Below are 21,635 nucleotides of genomic sequence, written 5' to 3'. Positions count from 1 at the left end.
AATTCCAAAAAAAGCTTTGTACTGTGTACAGTAAACTAAGTAAATAAAGAAAAATTTCAATAACAAGTTAGAATTGAGAGATGTGAACTCCAAGAAATAAGTCAGAAATTTGAACAATTTATATCTATTGTGAACTCATAAATCAAGGGGAAAAGTCATAATTATATGATGTAAATTAAGAATTCAGAGAGAAAATTCTGAATTGTAAACTCAAACGACATCAAAAATGCAAACGACGTCAGATCTAAGGATATCAACTCTGAATTCCATGAAAAACAATCAAAAATTCAAGTAAAAAAATGAATGTGTATAGCAGAAGCAAGCATCCTTCCCCAAGTATTTCATTATTTGGAGATATTGTTCAAAGTAGCTTTTGTGTTCTGCTAAAGAAAGCACGTTATACATCTTTGGATCAGGTTTTCATAGTATGCAAATGCTTATTTGGACTTTGGAAAGCGTCTCGAAACGAAACAAACATTGGCTTAAAATGTACAGATTTTGATTATAAACCATCCGTGGATAGATCACAAGTAAAAACAGCAAGGGGTTTTAGTGAGTGTGCGCATTTCTACGTGTGCCAAGCCCCAGTAAAGGATGTATTTTGTTCTCAGATCTGTGATTTATTTTTCATCATTAATGGCTATTGTGGGAATTGAATGAATGACTGCAGTATCGTTCTGCTGTGCTTTCCAGTCTGTGATGTAGAGCTCTGGGCCCGAGCTCAGATCTGCGTCACATACCTCGAGAGAGGGAGAAAAATTCACTTCCAGATTAAATGTGATTCCATAGACTGATTACGGCCTCCTGTATCCGACTCATTATTCACAGGCACACCCAAAGAAATGGGAGAAACATTAAACGGCTAGACGTGGTGGCACAGTAAATTATAATTACGCTCCATGTAACTCGCTCCCTGCCAAGTGTTTGAAGGAATACAGAGAAATAGTGCTTTTCGTTCAGTTCGGCATGATGCATCGCCACAGAGATGCCACTTGTAACATGCTAACAGTGTAAGTAAATAAAAATTTCATTTTCCTCTAAGCCTGTAATAAGTCTGTGTGGATTTGATGAGGCATAGCGGCTCTATTTCTCCTCCTCTCAAACTCTCTCACACACACACACACATTATCTTGTCCTGTGTTGTGCACTTGGCGACTGTACCCCTAAACAGCAGCCAAACATCTCCCCCGGGTCATCAGTAATGAGCATTCTCCATCATCTCGACTTCCATTCACTCTGCTCACTGATTACATAGCATGGGCTAATGCTGGGCCCGCTTTACTTTATGTACACACACACACACACACACACACACACACACATGCACAGTAGTGGAGCAGAGTGGATTACTGAAAAAGGGAGGCAAAGTCCCATTTGCTTTTTCAGTCCAATGTAAATTCATGTTCCATTTGTCATTCCATGTTCACATGGTGAAATGTGTACATACTTTTATATCTATCACAATCACCTACATGTATCATCAAAAATTAGTTGTATAATATTTTGTATGTATTATATTAAAGTAATATGTTAATCTTGAAGCCAAGTAACTTGCTTAGAAAGACACTAAAATGGCTTCAAAGCAACTACTTTATAAAATGAACAACATAATTTCAAAACTATCTAGTGTTCAAAAACTTAATGCTATCATCAGTAAAAGTGCATTAAATTTCCCCAAGGTGACTATAAAGAAGGTGACAAAATTATTTCATTTTCCAAAAAGGCATATTAAATTGCTGAAAAAAGAAATGACTATGGTAAACGTCATTCATAAATTTTCCTTCGGCTTAGTCTCTATTTCTGATGTCACCACAGCGGAATGAACCGTCAACTATTCCTGCATATGTTTTAAGTAGCGGATGCCCTTCCAACCACATCCCAGTACTGGGAAATACCCATGCATACTCATTCACACACACACACACACACACACACACATTCATACAGTACGGACAATTTAGTTCAGAGATGGCCAAAGTAGGGCCCGCGGGCCAAAATTGCCCCATGGTAACCTTTGATTAGGCCCACCAAGGTTGGGGCAAATGCCTTTAACAGAGGTCGTCATTTAGAATTTAACGTAACCTTTTGTTTGTTTGTTTAATTGTTGAGCTAAAAAAAACAAAAAAAAAAGCCAACTGAAATGAAATGTTTCAACTGAATGTTGTGCAAGAATCAGATATTTAAATTATATAAATACTGTCACATGAAGATAGAGGACAATGCACAGGGCGGTGCAGCTTGACTCGTGTATTCAGCATTGAACACCATTGTGTTGTACGTGTGTTTGTTTATGTTTTATTGTAAGAAATTCATCATAAAATGTTTTTTAATAGTATAATTATTAATCCGATTAAAGTATTTTTTCTATTTTTTTCTATTTTTTACTGTATATTTACCTTAGTCTCTTCACCCTCAATTAAGTTTGGGGTTTGGCCCTTCATAAGCAAATGTTTGGGCACCCCTGATTTAGTTTATTCAATTTAAATATAGCGCATGTCTTTGAACTGTGAGGGAAACTGGAGCACCTGGAGGAAACCCACGTGAAGTAGTAGTAGAAGTAGTAGTAAACTCTATTGTCCCTGACAGGAAACTTGTTATGGGCATTACCATACTGCTGCAAACATGCCATAAAAACAATACAAAATACAGTAGTTACAATAATTATAAAAATAATTAAGATAAACTTTTGTAAATAAACCCACAGGAATCGGCACAAAGGATCTCTTGTATCGGTTCAACCTACGTGCACTTAGGGACACTATATCTCCTACCAAAGGGGAGCAGTTCATAATGTGGATACAAAAAATGAGCTGGATCATTTTGAATCCTTTCCACATGATTAAGGACACAATTCTCATAATTCTCACAATTCTCATAAACTCTCGCAATTCTCATGTGAACACATGGAGAACATGCAGACTCCACACAGAAATGCCAACTGGGCCAGCCGGGACTCAAACCAGTGACCTTCTTGCTGTGAGGCCACAGTTCTAACCACTGAGCCACTGTGTCACCCCTATAGTAAACTTTTTAAGGTTAAACAATTGTTTCAGTTTCAATAAATATGCATTGAATAGATCAAAAGTGATGGTAGCAATATTCAGAATGTTGCTAAATAATTTAAACTTCAGTAAAGGTGCATTCATTTGACCCAAAGTAACTGTAACAACATTTGTAATGTATACAAAAATATCTTGGCTTTCACAAAATAAGAAAACATTACTTAAATATTTTTATTTACTGTATTTCCGATTAAATAAACGAATTTAAGATCTAAAACTGGCATTTTTCTGTACTTATTATATTAACCCGACCTACATCTCATTCTAATTAAATACAAAGAGAGAAAACAAACTATATGTCCTTGCAGCAGATACATTGCTCAGGATAAATGAGCATTTTATGTGTATTTTATTGATGCTAAAATAAAAATGAATATTTTTTTCGATTTCTCAATTAACCTATATCATATATTTTGGTACATTTAAACAAAACAGTTTTGTTAAACAGATATATAAATTAAAATAAGAGTTTGGTCACCTAACATCCTTAGGAATAGAAAAAAATGCAAAAATGATCAAACTACCAAATTTTACCTAAAATTTATATAGTTTTTTTTTTTTTTAATTTTCCTGTTTAATAAAATGTTATTTATTATACCCCACATGTTAATTTGGGTGTACAGATTTTTTGGCTTGAGATCTTAAGTTTTATTGTTAGATTAGTTTCATTTTTGGCTTTGTTCCTGACTAATCTAATGTATATGCACAAATATATTCTTGTAAAGCATTATATAGAAAATATTAATTTAAAAGGAAGATCTGTGAGGAGTGTACTCATTTATGCGAAGCACTGTCCATATAATATAATATAATATAATATAATATAATATAATATAATATAATATAATATAATATAATATAATATAATATAAAATAATATAATATAATATAATATAATATAATATAATATAATATAATATAATATAATATAATATAATATAATATACATTAATATAATATACATTAATATAATATACATTAATATAATATACATTAATATAATATAATATAATATAATATAATATAATATAATTAAAATATAATATAATATAATATAATATAATATAATATAATATAATATAATATAATAATTTAAAAATAAAATAATCTCAAATGCTTATACAATCTTTTTTGAATACTATGTTTTACTGGATATTCTGCTTTTAAAAAGTTTTTATTTATTATCCTGCTTCAAATATAATAACTCCAATAATACTGCATTAAATTCATAATCTACGTAGCTCGTTACTGATCATTAATAGTCACCTCCATCTGCTGGATCATTAGTCAGCAAATTTTCTACACACCGCAGGTCTCATATCGGTCGCAGGCACGGAAATAGAGCTTTCATTTAACTGAGCCGAGTGCACACTAAAACCTCACTCATAGATCACTTCCAGTTCATTTCAATTTAGAAGTGACCAAAAGTGGTCATATCTGAGTGGGTGTATACTTTTATACTCAGCCTGTCCATTTCGCTCATTCAGTCAGGCCAATTTGTGGCCGGGCTGACCGTTGGACAGTGTCACTTTAGAAAAATAAGTGGTTTATACAGTGCACAGTCTCATATTGCAGAATATCTCTCGCTTGTTAAATATTCTCTCATCTGGTTTTTCTTCATGGAGGCTCAAAAACACCCCTGACACACTTATATACAACTACATATGTATGTTCTCATCAATAGATGCATATGCAGCCGCATAAACGTTCGTGTTTGCATACACACACGCAAAAACACCAGCGTGCCCACACTAATGCGCACCCTGCACCAGGACGGCTGCCCATATATGATCAAACGGCTTGCGTAGGCAGCCAATTCATGCAGGCGGAGAGTGACACAGCTCATTCTGCGGGCCTCAAATGCAAGGTCCCATCTGTCAATGGTGTTTCAGATTGCCATGAAATGCTGCTAAGAGAAAAGGTTTATTTTCTCTTTCAAAACGAGCCTGAACTCACTATGACAGCCAGTGGATTGTGTGACGATAAAGCCTGGAGAATGAGATCAAGCCGAGCAACGTGGATAAAAAATGTGATTTGATGAAAAAAAAAGCCAAAAAAATGAACCATGAAAAAAGCATTCTGTTTTATTGAAACTGTATTGAATCCCAATTAAATATTGCATTAGCATGAAACTAAAAATCCAATGATACTTTAGAAATTACATACACTTCTTACGCCTTATTGTGCTGGGTGTATGATAGGGCCCAATGAATGTAAAATATACATATTTACAATTACAAGTTTATTTATTTAAGTTTAATAATAATTAAGTTTATAACTTGAAAAACTAGGAAATTAAATTTGTATTGTGAGAATCTGAATTGGGCGCCGCGGTGGCGTAGTAGGTAGTGCTGTCGCCTCACAGCAAGAAGGTTGCTGGTTCGAGCCTCAGCTGGGTCAGTTGGCGTTTCTGTGTGGAGTTTGCATGTTCTCCCTGCGTTCACATAAGTTTCCTCCGGGTGCTCCGGTTTCCCCCACAGTTCAAAGACATGTGGTACAGGCGAATTGGGTAGGCTAAATTGTCCATAGTGTAAGATTGTGAATGAGTGTGTATGGATGTTTCCTAGAGATGGGTTGCAGCTGGAAGGGCATCCGCTGCGTAAAACATATGCTGGATAAGTTGGCAGCTCATTCCGCTGTGGAGACCACAGATTAATAAAGGGACTAAGCCGAAAAGAAAATGAATGAATGAATGAGTGAATGATGAATCTGAATTATGAGCTGTTAGGTTTTTATAAAATGTTTTATCTGAATTTTAAGATATAAACTTTATATTCTGAGAAAATATACTTAAATATTGAATTAGATATTAACTATTAGATATAAACTCACAATCTCAAGAAAGTGAAAATTGTTAAATGTCATTATTTTCGGATTAAAAAGTCTGAACTGTGATTTAAGAATTCAAAAATCTGACAGAAAAAGTGTAAAAAAAAAACATGAAAAAGACGTACACTCAGAATTCCCAGATAAAAAGTCAAAAGTGTTAAATATAAACTCAGAAGTCAAAAACAAAACTCACATTTTAGAGAAAACATTGTAATGATTTCCAACTAATAAGTCAGAATGGCAAAATTCACAAATTCTGATCTGTCAATGGTGTTTCAGATTCTATTAGAACTGCTGAGAGAGAAAAGGAGCCTTCAAAATGAGCATGAACTCATAGTGACAGCAAGTAGACTGTGTGACGATAAGGCTTTGAGAATAAGATCAAACCGAGCCCCATTTTTCTGATGGAAAAATACAATTTAAAACCGTGTAAAAAAAGCCTGCTCTTTTACCGAAACCGCATCCAATCCCAAATGAATATTGTATTGGCATGAAACACAAATACCACTTGCGCTTTAGAAATCTAATTTCATAATTGCTCCAAAAGCCATTTAATTTTCTCCTTATAACTTTCACCATTTAATCTCACAGTATGTGTCAGAACTAATGCAGGTGACGGGTGTTTCTATATCCGGAAAGAGAAGATGAGAGAATTGCAATAACCGCGAATCAATAGAACCTTTTCCTACTTTTCTCACAGAAAACCAAAAGGCCGTTCTTTGGGCTTCAGGCAAACAGCATTGACGTTTGAGGGAAAGGGGAATATAGCAGGAGAATCTTTGCTTGGCAGAGCTGTGCACTAACCCGCTCTCTCCTTTGGGAAACCAAATCGGGTTTCCATGGCAACTCCGCCAGAGAAGACAGAGTAAGAAAGGAGGAGGAAGACAGGAAGGACTGCGGGTCCTGTTCATATTCAAATGCCTGCCTGACAGTGCGCTCCGGAAGGCACGTTTACGACTGTGTTCATGTGAGCGTGAGAGAACACTGCTGTCTTCGCTATGTCAATATTTTTCGTAGACCTTGAACACCAGCCAACATCTAACTGTGCATTCAATGCATCAAAAAATGTATCACAAGAACAAAGAAACAGCTGTGGAGTTAAAGTCTCTATGAAATCAAAGCATCAAAATTGTATATGTATGTTAGTCTTAAGGTTGTTAGGCTTTAAGCTTGTGTGCTCCAAAACACACAGACACATTTTCCATTTAGAAGTTATAAGCATTCAAATATTGCAGTTTCTCTCTCGAGAATTTCTCATTGGATCTTCTGACCAATCAAATGATCACTAGTATCAGAAGTGTCCCGCTGGTATTCTAAAATTAAGGTTAAAGTTAGTTATTAATTCACATTTTAGACATTTTGCACATTCTGTCATAAATTTTGTAATGATCTAGGCGAAAAGTCTAAAGCGCATGGTGCAAAAGCATTAAGAGCGTGTCCGAATCCACTTTTGCAATTAAGGGATGGAAAAAATACAGTTTGTGCCATGACGCATGGTCTAACAGGGTTGTGCTTATTCTCTTAATGAGTTATGGGTGTGTTGTGAGCATACTGTGCATTAGACCAATCAGAGTCTCATCTCACATTCCTTTTAAGAGTCAGTTGAATCATGTCATGATGCATCTGCTATTTACATGGAGGACTTTGTAAGTTGAAAAACTAAAAGTTAAACAGATCAACTGGATAAAGAGAATAACAATGAACCTCCTCCATTCGGTGTCTTTACTTTCTCTTTACTTTACTCTTACTCTTTACTTTACTCCTTTACTTTCATGGATAAGGAAATGGTGGAAACTCACTCAACTGAAGACATCCATAGGCTACATATTTAATTTAGTTTGTTAAGCGCAAAGATTTGTTTCAAAACTATTTTTGAATTCAGTTCTAATTTTCAACAAACGAATAAATGAAAAATAATAATGGAGTGTGGTCAAAAAAACTGAGCTACTGTATATCCAAACACAGGTCTTATTCTTATGCCCCATATGCTGATGCATACATCTCCAAAACCCGACAGGTGGACAAACCTAAACTTGTTTTTATTAAAACAAAAAGGAATATGCATATAATAAATAATACTGATAATAATAAAAACATTATACAAATGCAGACTGTCATGAATAAACTAAAAAAAGCCCCCTGACATGCGAAGACATGGAGGTAAGGGTTTTTATATTTATGTAGAAAATTATAATTTTTGTAACATTTATTCATTCATTTTCTTTTCGGCTTAGTCCCTTTATTAATCTGGGGTCGCCACAGTGGAATGAACCACCAACTTATCCAGCATATCGTCACCTTGGAATTATAAGGTTCTATCTGCGTTCTGAATGATTTTGAGATATTGAGCTTCAACGTTTTTGCGTTCCATATAGCAAAACAGTATGTGAGTACATTTGTTTTTTTTTAACAAAAAGTCTTAAAATGTAAACAACTTATAAAAACACATTCCATAATGTAAATAAGTTATCATTTAATAAGTATATGTCAATAACTCAATTTTGACAAAAATGTCATATGATAAGGTGACAATATGTTTTACGCAGCGGATACCCTTCCAGCTGCAACACATCACTGGAAAACATTCATATACCACCCAATTCACCTGTACCACATGTCTTTGGATTTGTGGGGCAAACTAGAGCACCCGGAGGAAACCCACGCGAACACGGGGAGAACATGCAAACTCCACACAGAAATGCCAACTGACCCATCCGAGGCTTGAACCAGCGACCTTCTTGCCGTGAGGCGAAAGTGCTACCCACTGCGCCACCACGTCACCTTTTGTAACATTTTAATCCTTTATTTTTTTTTGCCATATGCGAAGATATTTGTGTTTTGCTGTACATCCTGTGTGTAATAAGCAATGTTTAAGTGTTTTGGACTGCATAGGTGCATAACTGTGCTCTGCCTGGACTTTAGACCCGATTTTATTTGGTCAATGGCACGGTCTATTTCAGTTCCTCAAAATAGCAGTGAGCCAACAATGTGCCTTAACACACCTCCTGTATAGACAAGCAATGAGTCCTCAAAGTGGCGCAAATAGATTTGCTATTTGAACAATTTGACGCAAAACGGGAAAATTAGTGTTGCGCGGTTCTGAAAATAGCAACAAATTGTGCCGTACACGTCTTGCGCCTTATTGCGCCGGGTGTATTTGTAGAGATTCAAACACAATGGAAGTCAATGGCTGTTATCTTCCCAGAATACTTCCGTATCTTTAGAAAAAAAGATATTCAGATTTTGAACAAGAAGTAAATGATGGTATAATTGTAATTCTTGACCATACCTTTCATAATTTGCAAAAAAAAAAAAAAATGAAATGAAATCTTTAAGCTGCAAGGATAATTTTTTTTTACTAAAACTGATGGTGGATGAGGAGATTCCCCCCAAAAATGTGTAAAGCCCTTTGAATGTCAAGAAAAGTGCTATATAAATGTAAGAAATTATTATTATAAATTATTTTATATTATGGGCGGCACGATGGCTCAGTGGTTAGCATTGTCACCTCACACAAGAAGGTCGCTGGTTTGAGTCCCGGCTGGGCCAGTTCTGTGTGGAGTTTGCATGTTCGCCCCGTATTCACGTGGCTTTTCCTCCAGGTGCTCCGGTTTTCCCCACAGTCCAAAGACATGCGCTATATGAGAAGTGAATAAACTAAATTGGCCGTAGTGTATGTGAGAATAAGTGTGTATGGATGTTTCCCAGTACTCGGTTGCAGCTGGAAGGGCATCCACAGTGTAAAACATATGCCAGAATAGTTAGCGGTTCATTCCGCTGTGGCGACCTCTGAAATAGAGACCAAGCCAAAGGCAAATGAATAAATAAATTTTATTTCATATCAAAAAAAAAAAGAAAGAGGAAATATTGAGTCAATCCAACCCTGAGGTTGTAAAGAGAAGAAGAAGAAGAGTTCCAGCATTGTATCAAGGAGCTGTGGGATTTTCCAGAGCGATACATAGCTGTTCCACAATAATCTGCCACAATTTGTCTTAATATTCTGTCTCTTTGTATTCAGTATTTTGGTTGTCATCAAGTGCTTTCTGCTGCAAGGCGAAGTGGATCAAATTAGATGCCATTCTGGATTTGTCATTCACTTTTACACTTTGTGCAAGGATCTTATGCATTCATAGAGGGTTTACCTAAACATATACAGTATAAGAAAATATAAAATGGTAGCTGACAATATGTTCATTTGAACTCCTCCACATTGATTAGATGTAAAAATATGGGGAGGAACCCTAAAGGTGCTGTTTTCATGTACCTTCACCTTTCTATGACAATCCCAGATGGGGAAAAGTCACCATATAAGCTACTAGGCTGTTTAAAATTAAGCCTGTAACAAAATTACAATTTTCTAAATACAGTAGAGAGTGGCACTTTATACTGGGGGAAAAAATCAGACAGAGTAAATATGTTTTCCATTTGGGAGAATGAATGTTGGTGCAGACTGCACAATGTATCACACCCATCTGAACCATTCTAAACGGAATGCTGTATTTTAACCCTTTCATATGTAAGTTTTAAATACTGCCACTGTGTGACCACCCGGTGTCTGTTTTTATTCAGAACGTGTCACTTTAAAGATTCCATGGTGACTGATCAAAGTTTATCACGACAGACCGCCATCCAATGATTTATGTACACTGTAAAAAGCCATTACTTAAAAAAGTGAGTAAATCAAGTGCCTTAAAAGTGACAAGTTGATTTTACTTTAAAAATGCAAGTAATGTTGCAACTTATGGTAGAACTGTTAAGTTCACTTAACTTAATTGTTTATAATTACGCCTAGTTCATTTACTTAATAATGTTAAGGTAATGGCTTTACTGACTAGTTTAAGGTAAAGTCAACTGAATTTATAGCTTTTTTCTGTCTTTTTTGCAAACATTTACAAACCTCCTAATTATATTGTAAAATTTTGAATATTCTGATTATCAAACACGATTAACATCTAGAAACAGCTTAATAGTGATCACATTATTTCATAGATGATAAACGATGGGCACCAGATAAAAGAGCTGCTGGATTTGCAACATTTTAATTCTTCAACTTCTCCCAAAATACATGTAATTCTGTTGCAACTGTAAAGTTCACTTAACTGTTTATAATTATGCATAGTTCATTTACTTAATAATGTTAAGTTAATGGGTTTACTCACTATTTTAAGTCAACTAAACACCTTTTTAGAGTGATGGGCACCAGATAAGAGAGCTGCTGGATTTACAACATTTTAATTCTTCAACTTCTCCCAAAATACATGTAATTCTGTTGCAACTGTAAAGTTCACTTAACTGTTTATAATTATGCATAGTTCATTTACTTAATAATGTTAAGGTAATGGGTTTACTCACTATTTTAAGTCAACTAAACACCTTTTTAGAGTGATGGGCACCAGATAAGAGAGCTGCTGGATTTACAACATTTTAATTCTTCAACTTCTCCCAAAATACATGTAATTCTGTTGCAGCTGTAAAGTTCACTTAACTGTTTATAATTATGCATAGTTCATTTACTTAATAATGTTAAGGTAATGGGTTTACTCACTATTTTAAGTCAACTAAACACCTTTTTAGAGTGATGGGCACCAGATAAGAGAGCTGCTGGATTTACAACATTTTAATTCTTCAACTTCTCCCAAAATACATGTAATTCTGTTGCAGCTGTAAAGTTCACTTAACTGTTTATAATTATGCATAGTTCATTTACTTAATAATGTTAAGGTAATGGGTTTACTCACTATTTTAAGTCAACTAAACACCTTTTTAGAGTGATGGGCACCAGATAAGAGAGCTGCTGGATTTACAACATTTTAATTCTTCAACTTCTCCCAAAATACATGTAATTCTGTTGCAGCTGTAAAGTTCACTTAACTGTTTATAATTATGCATAGTTCATTTACTTAATAATGTTAAGGTAATGGGTTTACTCACTATTTTAAGTCAACTAAACACCTTTTTAGAGTGATGGGCACCAGATAAGAGAGCTGCTGGATTTACAACATTTTAATTCTTCAACTTCTCCCAAAATACATAAAAGTACCTGGAAGAAGAATACAGTAAATGGTCTACTGTAGCAACCTGTATCTGATCTGAATAAGGCACGTAATCTCATTATGTTTAAAAATAATTCTTATTGTCGTCTCCATATATTTACTTTTACATGTAGTCATTTAACAGAGGCTTTTACCTAAAGCGATGTACAAATGAGGATAACAGAAACACTTCAGGTCACCAGAGAGCAGTGATATATAAACGCAATGACAAGACTAATTCAGCTTTGGTCTAACAGGAAAAACAGTAAAGGAATATCTAGCAAGTGCTATTTTTAGTCAGTTAAGTATTGGCGAAAAAGCAAATGTGTCTTTGGATGCATGGTGTCCATAGACATCAGCGTGTATTTTACAAACCATAAATGGTAGGATTTGCTAGTATGTACATGTATTTAAAGGTTTAGAAACTTAAATAAACATTATTTGTTTGAAAACTATGATCAATTGTGATTTATGACAAGCGCTGCATCTTTCTCTGTCTCACTGTGGGAAAGCAGATTTGAATTTAGCAGCTGATCCAGCCTGATCTCACAAGAAAACATAAGTATTTAACGTTTTGTCAGTTTAGTGGCTAATTCGTACGAATTTGTACGAGTTCAGTTGTACGATTTTAAAAAGGAGGCGTGGCACCTAGCCCCACCCCTAAACCCAACCGTTATTGGGGGGTGAGCAAATCGTACTAAATTGTACAAATTAGATTGTACGAATTCATACGAATTGGCCACGAAATCAAAAAGTTACGAATTGCCGTGAGATTGTGTTGGCTGATCACGTGGCACTGGACGTTCTAATCACACCGGCGCAATCGTAAACTCCAGGTATCAGCCTAGACTGATCACACCAATGTGATTGTATGCATCAATAGGTTAAAGCGGAGAAATGGTTAGCTACTCAGATACACTTTGACTGGCAGACATCTGATTTAAAACGAAACGCTATTGGCTATGTTTTAAAAGAGGAGGGGCTAAGTAATATGCCACACCCTGTCTTCATGTTTCAACTGAATTTACATCACATATCCACATTTCAATATCTTTAAAAAAAAGATATATATTCTACCTGATCGACCATCTCTCTGGAAGTCCACGTGGTACCATTCACCGTCATTGACTTTCTTGTTGACGGCTCGAGTTTTGGTGGTGCCCGAGCCCATGTCAAGAAGAAGGTAGAGGTGGCCGTCCAGCATCTCAATGGCAAAGAAATCCACCTTCAATGTTTTAGGGCTCTTCGGGTCTTTCTGTTGCTGTGGTTTGGGTTTTCCATGGCTGAAGAGGAGCAGGCCATTGGGTTCAGTGGTGCGGAAGTCGAAAGAGATGGAGCCGGCTTTTTTGGCAGACCACTTGTCAAGGGTAATGAATGACTCAGGCGTCTCGAAGGTCACAGGGTCGAGAGTAGCCACGTTCTCACATTTAAAGGCCACCACGCCGCTCACCTTCATTTTTGGGTCGCCCAGCTTGGCCAGTCTAGACAGCTCGAGTCTTACATCGTTGTTTTTGTAAACAACCTTTAAGAAAAAAGACAAGAAAAACTTATTTTCAGTGAGTTAACAGCAGAAAGTATTCACAAATATGGCTACTGAGAATGTGCAAGTGAATTAAAGTGATCCCACACGATACTGCAGTACTGCGCAGCACCGCACAACATGGTCTAACACAAGAAATACATGGCCAGCAGGGGAGAGTTATGTAACATAGTGAACATACTGAATTGATATACTGTAGTAGCCAAAGCGTGTGAGTGGAGCTGAGCGGTGTGACGCTCCGCTAAGCATTCTGTTCCATGGTCATGTGCTTGCTCGCCGGTAAACCAATACCGCTCAGATCCCGCATAAATTTTCTCTAGTAGGCTAACTCCAATTTTTTTGTAACTAAAAAATCTTAAATAACTGTCTAAAATGTAAGCACGTCGATAAAATAAGTTTCCCTTTCAATGCAGTATTCTTCTTGTGCTTTTTTCTTTCTGTACAGTTTTTTTAATCATATTTATAGCCTATTTACTTAAGCAGCTGTGTGTGTTCTCTTATACTATAGTTGAACTGACTGTTAGCCTATTTTAAACTACGGAGCTCTGAACATAATTCGAATTACAAATTCACTTGCACGACCACGTCTTATTAATGCGTATCCTTGTTTTAATTAAAGTTATACTTTAATTATTAATTATGAAATGGAATAATTCGTTCCTGGAATAGTCCTACTAAATCTATGAAACTAAAGAATTAACTTACAAATTAATTCATGGCATTTAAGCCTGAACAAAAGAACATATACAGGTACAAAATTCAAATCGAATAGATCCTAAAATGAATTTTTAATTGAAGTCATAACATTTTAAATTATTTTTTTATTTCAAATTACAGGGTTTGTGTGAACCAAATACATATGCTAAGGGTAAATACTGTTTGGTGGTTTTGTTTTATTTCATTTAGATTACATTGTTTTATTTTTTAGTGGTGGTTTATTCAGGAAAATAAATTAAGGATTCAAAGTTTCAAATTAAATTCATGTAAAAGTGTATTACTGTGTAATACACAGTATAAAATAAAATGAAATAAAATAAAATAAAATAAAATAAAATAAAATAAAATAAAATAAAATAAAATAAAATAAAATAAAATAAAATAAAATAAAATTAAATACGTTAGGCAGAACTTAAATGATTTATGAGTAAAAAAAATAAATAAATAACAATAATAACATTTTGCTTAATTAAATGAATATTTATAAAACTTTTTCATTAACATTCATACAGTATATATAATTTTGCAATAGTATTATTTAGTGCATTTCTTATTAAAGGTGCAACATTTACATATAATTTAAACATATATGTTTATTTGAACTCTATCTTGCCTAAAAAATTCCCTATTTTATATTCTCTACAGAAAAAAAGTACATCTACATGTTGATGAACTCTGTCCTGCACTCCTTCATAGTTTTTAAGGTCTTTAGAAATTCAATAATCAATATTCTGGCTAAATGCTAAAGCCTCTCTTTGGCTGCTGAATCAACCACAAGCAGGCTGAGTGACACCTAGACTGATACTAAAAGCCTGTGTGGTTTCTAATAATAATGGTAATTAATACCACAAACTTCAAGTCTTTTGTCCTTTGTGGGTGCAGTTTTCATAGAAAAAGCAACCGCCAGCATTTAAGTAAAACAAAAGTTTAGTATTAAGACTCGGTTATTGAATACTTCTTTGAAATTCAAGTCTGTCTCAAAGTAACTTTGACATTTCACACTTTGCAGCATCTGTAAATAAAAATGCACACCCTTATTCTATATTTATCTCATACTATAATTGCCATGAAATCATCTGAGCTTCCTGGTGTCATTTTACCATCTGATCCTAACGGCATCAAATGGCAGAGCATTTTCTGCCCTCTGCAAGAGTGGAGTACAACACTTTTCCCTCTCTCTTCCCAAAGGCCAAAACCCTGTGATATAAACCCAAGCAGCAGACTGTGAAGTGTTCACGCTAACCCTCTTTTAATTCAGTTTCGATTTCATTTGAGCCCTTGCCAGGAAGAAGATAATGGTATGCGGATGCAATAAAAGCTTATTGATAATGCTTCAGAAATGCCAATCACAGGCAGACACAAGAGCATTTCCAGCCATTAACAGGCCACAGGACTGAACCCCCTTCCTCCTCCTCGCTTCATAAACTCACACTGGGGGAAAAACACAAGCCATCTGTGATAAAACACTGCACAACATGGCTGACGCAGGATGATAATAATACTAATGAAAAAAAAAACCCCATAGCAATATTATCTGTTAGAGTAAACTACAATTATAATACGCAAGTAAGTAGCTACATTTAGTCATTTAGCAGACACTTTTGACCAAAGCGACTTACAAATGAGGGCTAAAACAAATAACTAAAAAAAAAAACAAACAATAATACATAACATGCACTTTCGATTTACTACCATTCTGTTTCATTTTTGCTAATATTTAGGTTCAGTAAATCAATCAAAAGTGACAACAAAATAAAAAACACAAAACAAAAATCAAAAAACACAAAACAAAAAAAAATAAATAAAAAAAAATAAAAACACAAAATGAAAAACACAAAACAAAAAATACAAAACATAAAACATAAAACATAAAACACAAAACAAAAATAAAAAAACACAAACTGAAAAACACAAAACAAAAAACTTAAAACATAAAACACAAAGCAAAAAAGCACAAAACAAAAATCAAAAAACACAAAATGAAAAACACAAAACAAAAAACAAAACATAAAACAAAAATCAAAATGAAAAACACAAATAGAAAAAAAAAAAAAAAAAAAAAGGAAAAACAAAAAGAAAAACAAAACAAAGCAAAGCAAAGCAAAGCAAAGCAAAGCAAAACAAAACAAAAGAAAACAAAGGCTGTCACGGGGTGGTTCTCTCCATAGGGTTCAAAGAAAACATTTAATAATATGGACTTTTTAGATACAAACACATACTATTTTAAAGTACCAGCTTTAGTACAATTTGTGTATGACAATAGATCAATAATAAATGATAATAGCACAATATTCAACAGGTTTTTTAAGGAATAATAATTTATGCAGTCATGCTCATTTTGACAGCTAATATGACTTGGATTTGATGCTTTGCAAAAGTTACAGACACCTTTACCAATATCAAAAAGCTTTTTTGATGCAAAATTAATTTAAACAGCACGTTATTCCTTACGCCAATTAAGAATAGGCCATGGCTGCTATAATAAGGAAAATCCGCTCTAAATGTAAAACTAAATAAATTGCTAAATACTCACAACAAATGTGGAAAGTTAATGCGAATCATATTTAATAAACCATTTACTACAAATTTTATATAATTTTGCTCACATAAATAATTGAATATTAATCAGAGGATGTCATTACGCTGATGTGCCATCAGCCAATCGTTGCATTGCTGATCATGATTTCGAGGATCAATAATTCTGTCCTTCACAACACATGCAGCGATCTCAGATCAGTTCATCCAGATAATTTAATCTGATTTGAGAACTTGTTTGAAGGACCAAATTAGCCAGAGATCAGTTATCAAGATTAAAAGATCCAGGATCTGTCAAATCATCTTAGCGAGGTACGAAGAACGGAGCTCAGAACAAACCAAACCAAACAACACATTAAAACAGAACAAAAAATAACACAAAACACAGAACACGAAACAACAAACAAAACAAAATTGCAGCTAAACACGAAGGCCTGAATACATTACAACATGAATAGAAATAGATCAAAAGAGACAAAAAAACCTGTAAATAAAAAATATAAACAAATAAAATAAAACGTACGCTAGACAATATTAAAATAGCCAATCACAGGGAGACACGTAACACACCAGCCACAGAATTGAAACCTCTTTCTATTCCTCATTTCAAATACTCGCACTGGGGGAAAAACACATGTGATCCATGCTAAAACACTGCACAACATGGCCGCCGGAGGAGACCGCATTACAGATGAGGGGTTAGCAGGTGGAGGACGACACATCTGTCTGTGCCGGCCGATCTGAAGCATCAGGAGCATGGAAACAGTGAGCGGGGCCCCAGGGAGGAGGGCCACATTAAAACAAACCCACTAATGATGAATGGGCTTCTGGTGCCCCTGCTCTAAATGCCTGAATACATCAACCTCTGCATACATAACACACACACACTCCTGTAATGCTGGAAATATTACATATGACCTTTGCAGAACTAAATAATGATAAAATAAGATGTTAAAAGATCCCTTGCCTACACACAGCCATCCTCCAATGAAGCCAATGAACTGAGAGGAGGATCCAATTACACACAACGAAACTAAATAAAATAAGATACTAGGGTATTGTATCCTAATGTCGGTCAAATATGGAGAAACCCAAAGTTGTTGTTTTGTTTTTTTAAATTAAATTTAAAATGACACTTTTTGACTGAATGGTTGGGTTTGTTCATATTTGACCCAACTTTGGGTTATGAAAAAACAGCATTTATTTTTAGTGTATGGATTTAAATAAATGAATAAATTTTTAATATATGGATTAATTATTTAATTTTAAATGAATTTTTTTATATCAAATTCAAATTACACTTTTTTTTGACTGAAGGGTTGGGTTTGTTCATATTTGACCCAACTTTGCATTTATTTTTAGAGCATATAAATTTTGGGAGGGATTTTTTCCAGTCATTTCGAAAACATCACAACAACAACAAAACTTAATTTCTTGTGTAATATACAGTAGTAATTTTATTTAAGTTAAAAATAAACAAAAACAAAATAATAATAATAATAATAATAATGATAATAATAAAATATTAATATAGTGTATTATATACAATAGTTCTTATAGATAAATTAACTTAGTAATAATATGAATAAGAATAAGAATAAATAAAATAAAGTAATAATAATATTAATAATAATAATAATTTAAAAAAATAAGAATATATTGTATTATATACAATATTTATTAAAGATGAATTAACTTAACTATAATAATAATAATAATAATAATAATAATAATAATAATAATAATAATAATAATAATAATAATAATAATAATAAATAAATAAAGTAATAATAATAAAAATACTATATTTACTAAATACTACATTTATTAAAGATGCATAATTTAATAATACTAATAAAAATACCAATAATAACAATAATAATAATAATAATAATAATAATAATTATTATTATTATTATTATTATTATTATTATTATTATTATTATTATTATTATTATAACAACAACAACAAAAACAACAACAACAACAACAACAATAATAATAATAATTATAATAATAATAATAATAATAAAGTAATAACAATAATAATATATGTGTTATATACAATATTTTTATAGATGCATAATTTAATAATTATAAAATAATAATAATAATAATAATAATAATAATAATAATAATAATAATAATAATAGTAATAATAAAGCAATAACAATAATAATATATGTATTATATACAATATTTATTATAGATGAATTAACTTATTATTATTATTATTATTATTATTATTATTATTATTATTATTATTATTATTATTATTATTATTATTGTTATTATTATTATTATTATTATTATTTCATTATTAAAATAATTCTAGAATTATTATAGTAGAACATTTTTAAATAATAACTTAAATACATGTATCATTTATGCATAATATTTTAATAACATTCTTTACAAAGACTTTTTTCATTTGTAAATTATATAATTTTTTTATTAATATTAATATATATTATACTTATTTACACCTTTGTTGAATAAAACAAGTATTTGAAAATATAGAAACTATCATTTTAATACAACATTTTAATTTTATCTAACATCTTTGCATCAACGAAGAAAGGATTTTACATTAAACAAAATATTGATTACTGCATTTCTGAAAGATTTAACAACAGTGGAGAATGTGCTGCTGTTTAATCCTTCAGAGATACAATAATCAATATATTGCTTTACCATAAAATCCTCTTTGTTGACCACAAGCAGACAGAATTATACACTAAACAACTAATACTAAAAACTTGAATAAACAAATAAACAAAACTCAGTAATAAAGCTCGAATACACTCAACATGACCTTTGCGAAATAAAATAACAACAAAACATGATGTTAAAAGGTCTCCCGCACCACCTACGCATAGCCGTCCTTTTAGTAAAGCTTATGAATGAACCCATGCAGAATCCTCTTAGTATGAATCCGGTTCATGAGCGTTTTGTTAACACAGGTCACCGACCTCAGGCCTGCTGCTAATCTGTGGAAATGATAGCGCTAAAACACAGACAAGAGCCAGCGAACGCCAGCAAACCGCAGCTCATTGGAGTCGGCACTTTCATGTTTTGACACTGATTGATTGCTTGTGGATTGCTTCTGAAATGAAGGCTGGAGGCTGGATGGGGAAACGAGTGGTGAGTCTGCAGTGTTCGGCGTATCCATATATTTGACAAAATCACACCTTTTGTCATCTTTGGGCCTCTTGTAGGAATTTTGCGAGCATTAAAAGTGATACATTTGCATTAGGAAAGGCACCATTACTGTCTGCTTGATGCATGAGATGCTTCTGTTTAAAAGCATGATTTAAATTTCAAATACGTTTTCACACAAAAAAGCAAGGTTGCAAGTCTTATAGAGCTGAAGACAAGCAGAAAAAAATGACAATATTAAATGGAAACAATAGTTTCGCAAAACTGTAGGAATGTACTGCGATTAAAATATATGATAGTGATCAACAGATAAGTATCCGTATGCTGTGATTAATAATTCACTGACATTAAAAGTCAATTATGCTGAAAATAAAACACTAAGGACTCTAATTTGACGATCCATGCGCAAAGTGCAAAGCGCAGGGCGCAAACGCATTAAGGGCGTGTCAGAATCCATATTTGCTAATATAAGGACGGAAAAATCCACTTTGCACCGTGGTGCATGGTCTAAAAGGGTTGAGCTTATTTTCTTAATGAGTTATAGGTGTGTTTTGAGAGTAAACCAATCAGAGTCTCATCTCCCATTCCCTTTAAGAGTCAGTTGCGTAGTTGCATAGCGCATTTGCTATATACATGGCGAACTTTGTAAGTGTAAAAACTGAACCCTTCACTAGAGAGAAAACAGTTAAATAGAGCATCTACAGCGCGAGAATGAGAGATGAGCCACCTCATTGTTTACTTTCGCTTTTACGTGGATAGGGAAACTTCTTGTACGCACAGACATCCATTAGCCTATCCTATAAACAATTAATTTTGTTTGTTAGGCGCAAAGATTTGTTTCAAACCTATTTCTAAATTCAGTTCTAATTTCCTGCAAATGAATAAATGAACAATAATAACGAAGTGTGTTAAAAAAACGGAGTTATATCCTAATACACATGCGATGCCTCATATGGTCTAAAACCTGACAGGTGCGCAAATCTAAGCTTGTTTTTAATAAAACAAATATAAATATGCATATAATAAATAATACTACTAATAATGATAACATTATACAAAAGCAAATTGTTATGAATAAACTGAAAAAGCCCCTCAAGATGAGGAAGGCATGAAAGTATGGTTTTTTATATTTATATTTTTTATCAAATATTTATATTTTAGGCTAGAAAATAATATGTTTTGTAATGTTTTAATTCTTTATATTTATGTCCTATATATATCCTTATTATATCCTATATATGTTCTTAATATTTTAATTCTTTTCCATATGTAAAGATATTTTCGTATTGCTGTACATCCTGTTTGTATTAAGCAATGTTTAAGCGAGGCGCATAACTAACACACTCTGTGCTGGATAATAGACCGGCTTTGTTCTGGTCTATAGAACAGTCTATTAAAGTTTCTCGTATGAGCACAAATGCATTTGCTATTTAAACAGCGTGGCGCAAAACGTCAAAACGACTCTTGTGCCAAGCTGAAACTAGCAAACAACAATTGCAGCGCGCCTTATGATAGGGCCCTAAAATAATGTGAAATATATATTGATAAACCACTCAAGTCATTTTTAAATGCAACACACACCACAAAGCAGACAGAATTTAAATATATATATATACAATTAAAGTCAGAATTATTAGCCCCCTTTGACTTTTTTTTCTTTTTAAAATATTTCCTAAATGATGTTTTAAAAAGCAAGGAATTTTTCACAGTATGTCCAATAACATTTTTTCTTCTGGAGAAAGTCTTATATTTTTTTTCGGC

The 21,635-nt window shown here is 33.3% G+C and overlaps 1 protein-coding gene across 18 annotated transcripts in view; it reads right to left on the bottom strand.

Annotated features, from left to right (window-relative positions):
- The window catches only part of nrxn1a (neurexin 1a), a 317,361-nt gene that overhangs the window by 178,259 nt on the left and 117,467 nt on the right, over positions 1–21,635 (bottom strand). For all 18 annotated transcript variants that reach the window (XM_056468880.1, XM_056468881.1, XM_056468889.1 and 15 more), the window contains one exon: positions 13,001–13,445. In XM_056468880.1, the coding sequence (XP_056324855.1) occupies positions 13,001–13,445 (445 nt within the window). The remainder of the gene's footprint in view (positions 1–13,000; positions 13,446–21,635) is intronic.

Source organism: Danio aesculapii, chromosome 12 (assembly GCF_903798145.1).
Source record: "Danio aesculapii chromosome 12, fDanAes4.1, whole genome shotgun sequence".
NCBI lineage: Eukaryota > Metazoa > Chordata > Actinopteri > Cypriniformes > Danionidae > Danio > Danio aesculapii.
This window is presented reverse-complemented; position numbering and strand designations above follow the sequence as displayed.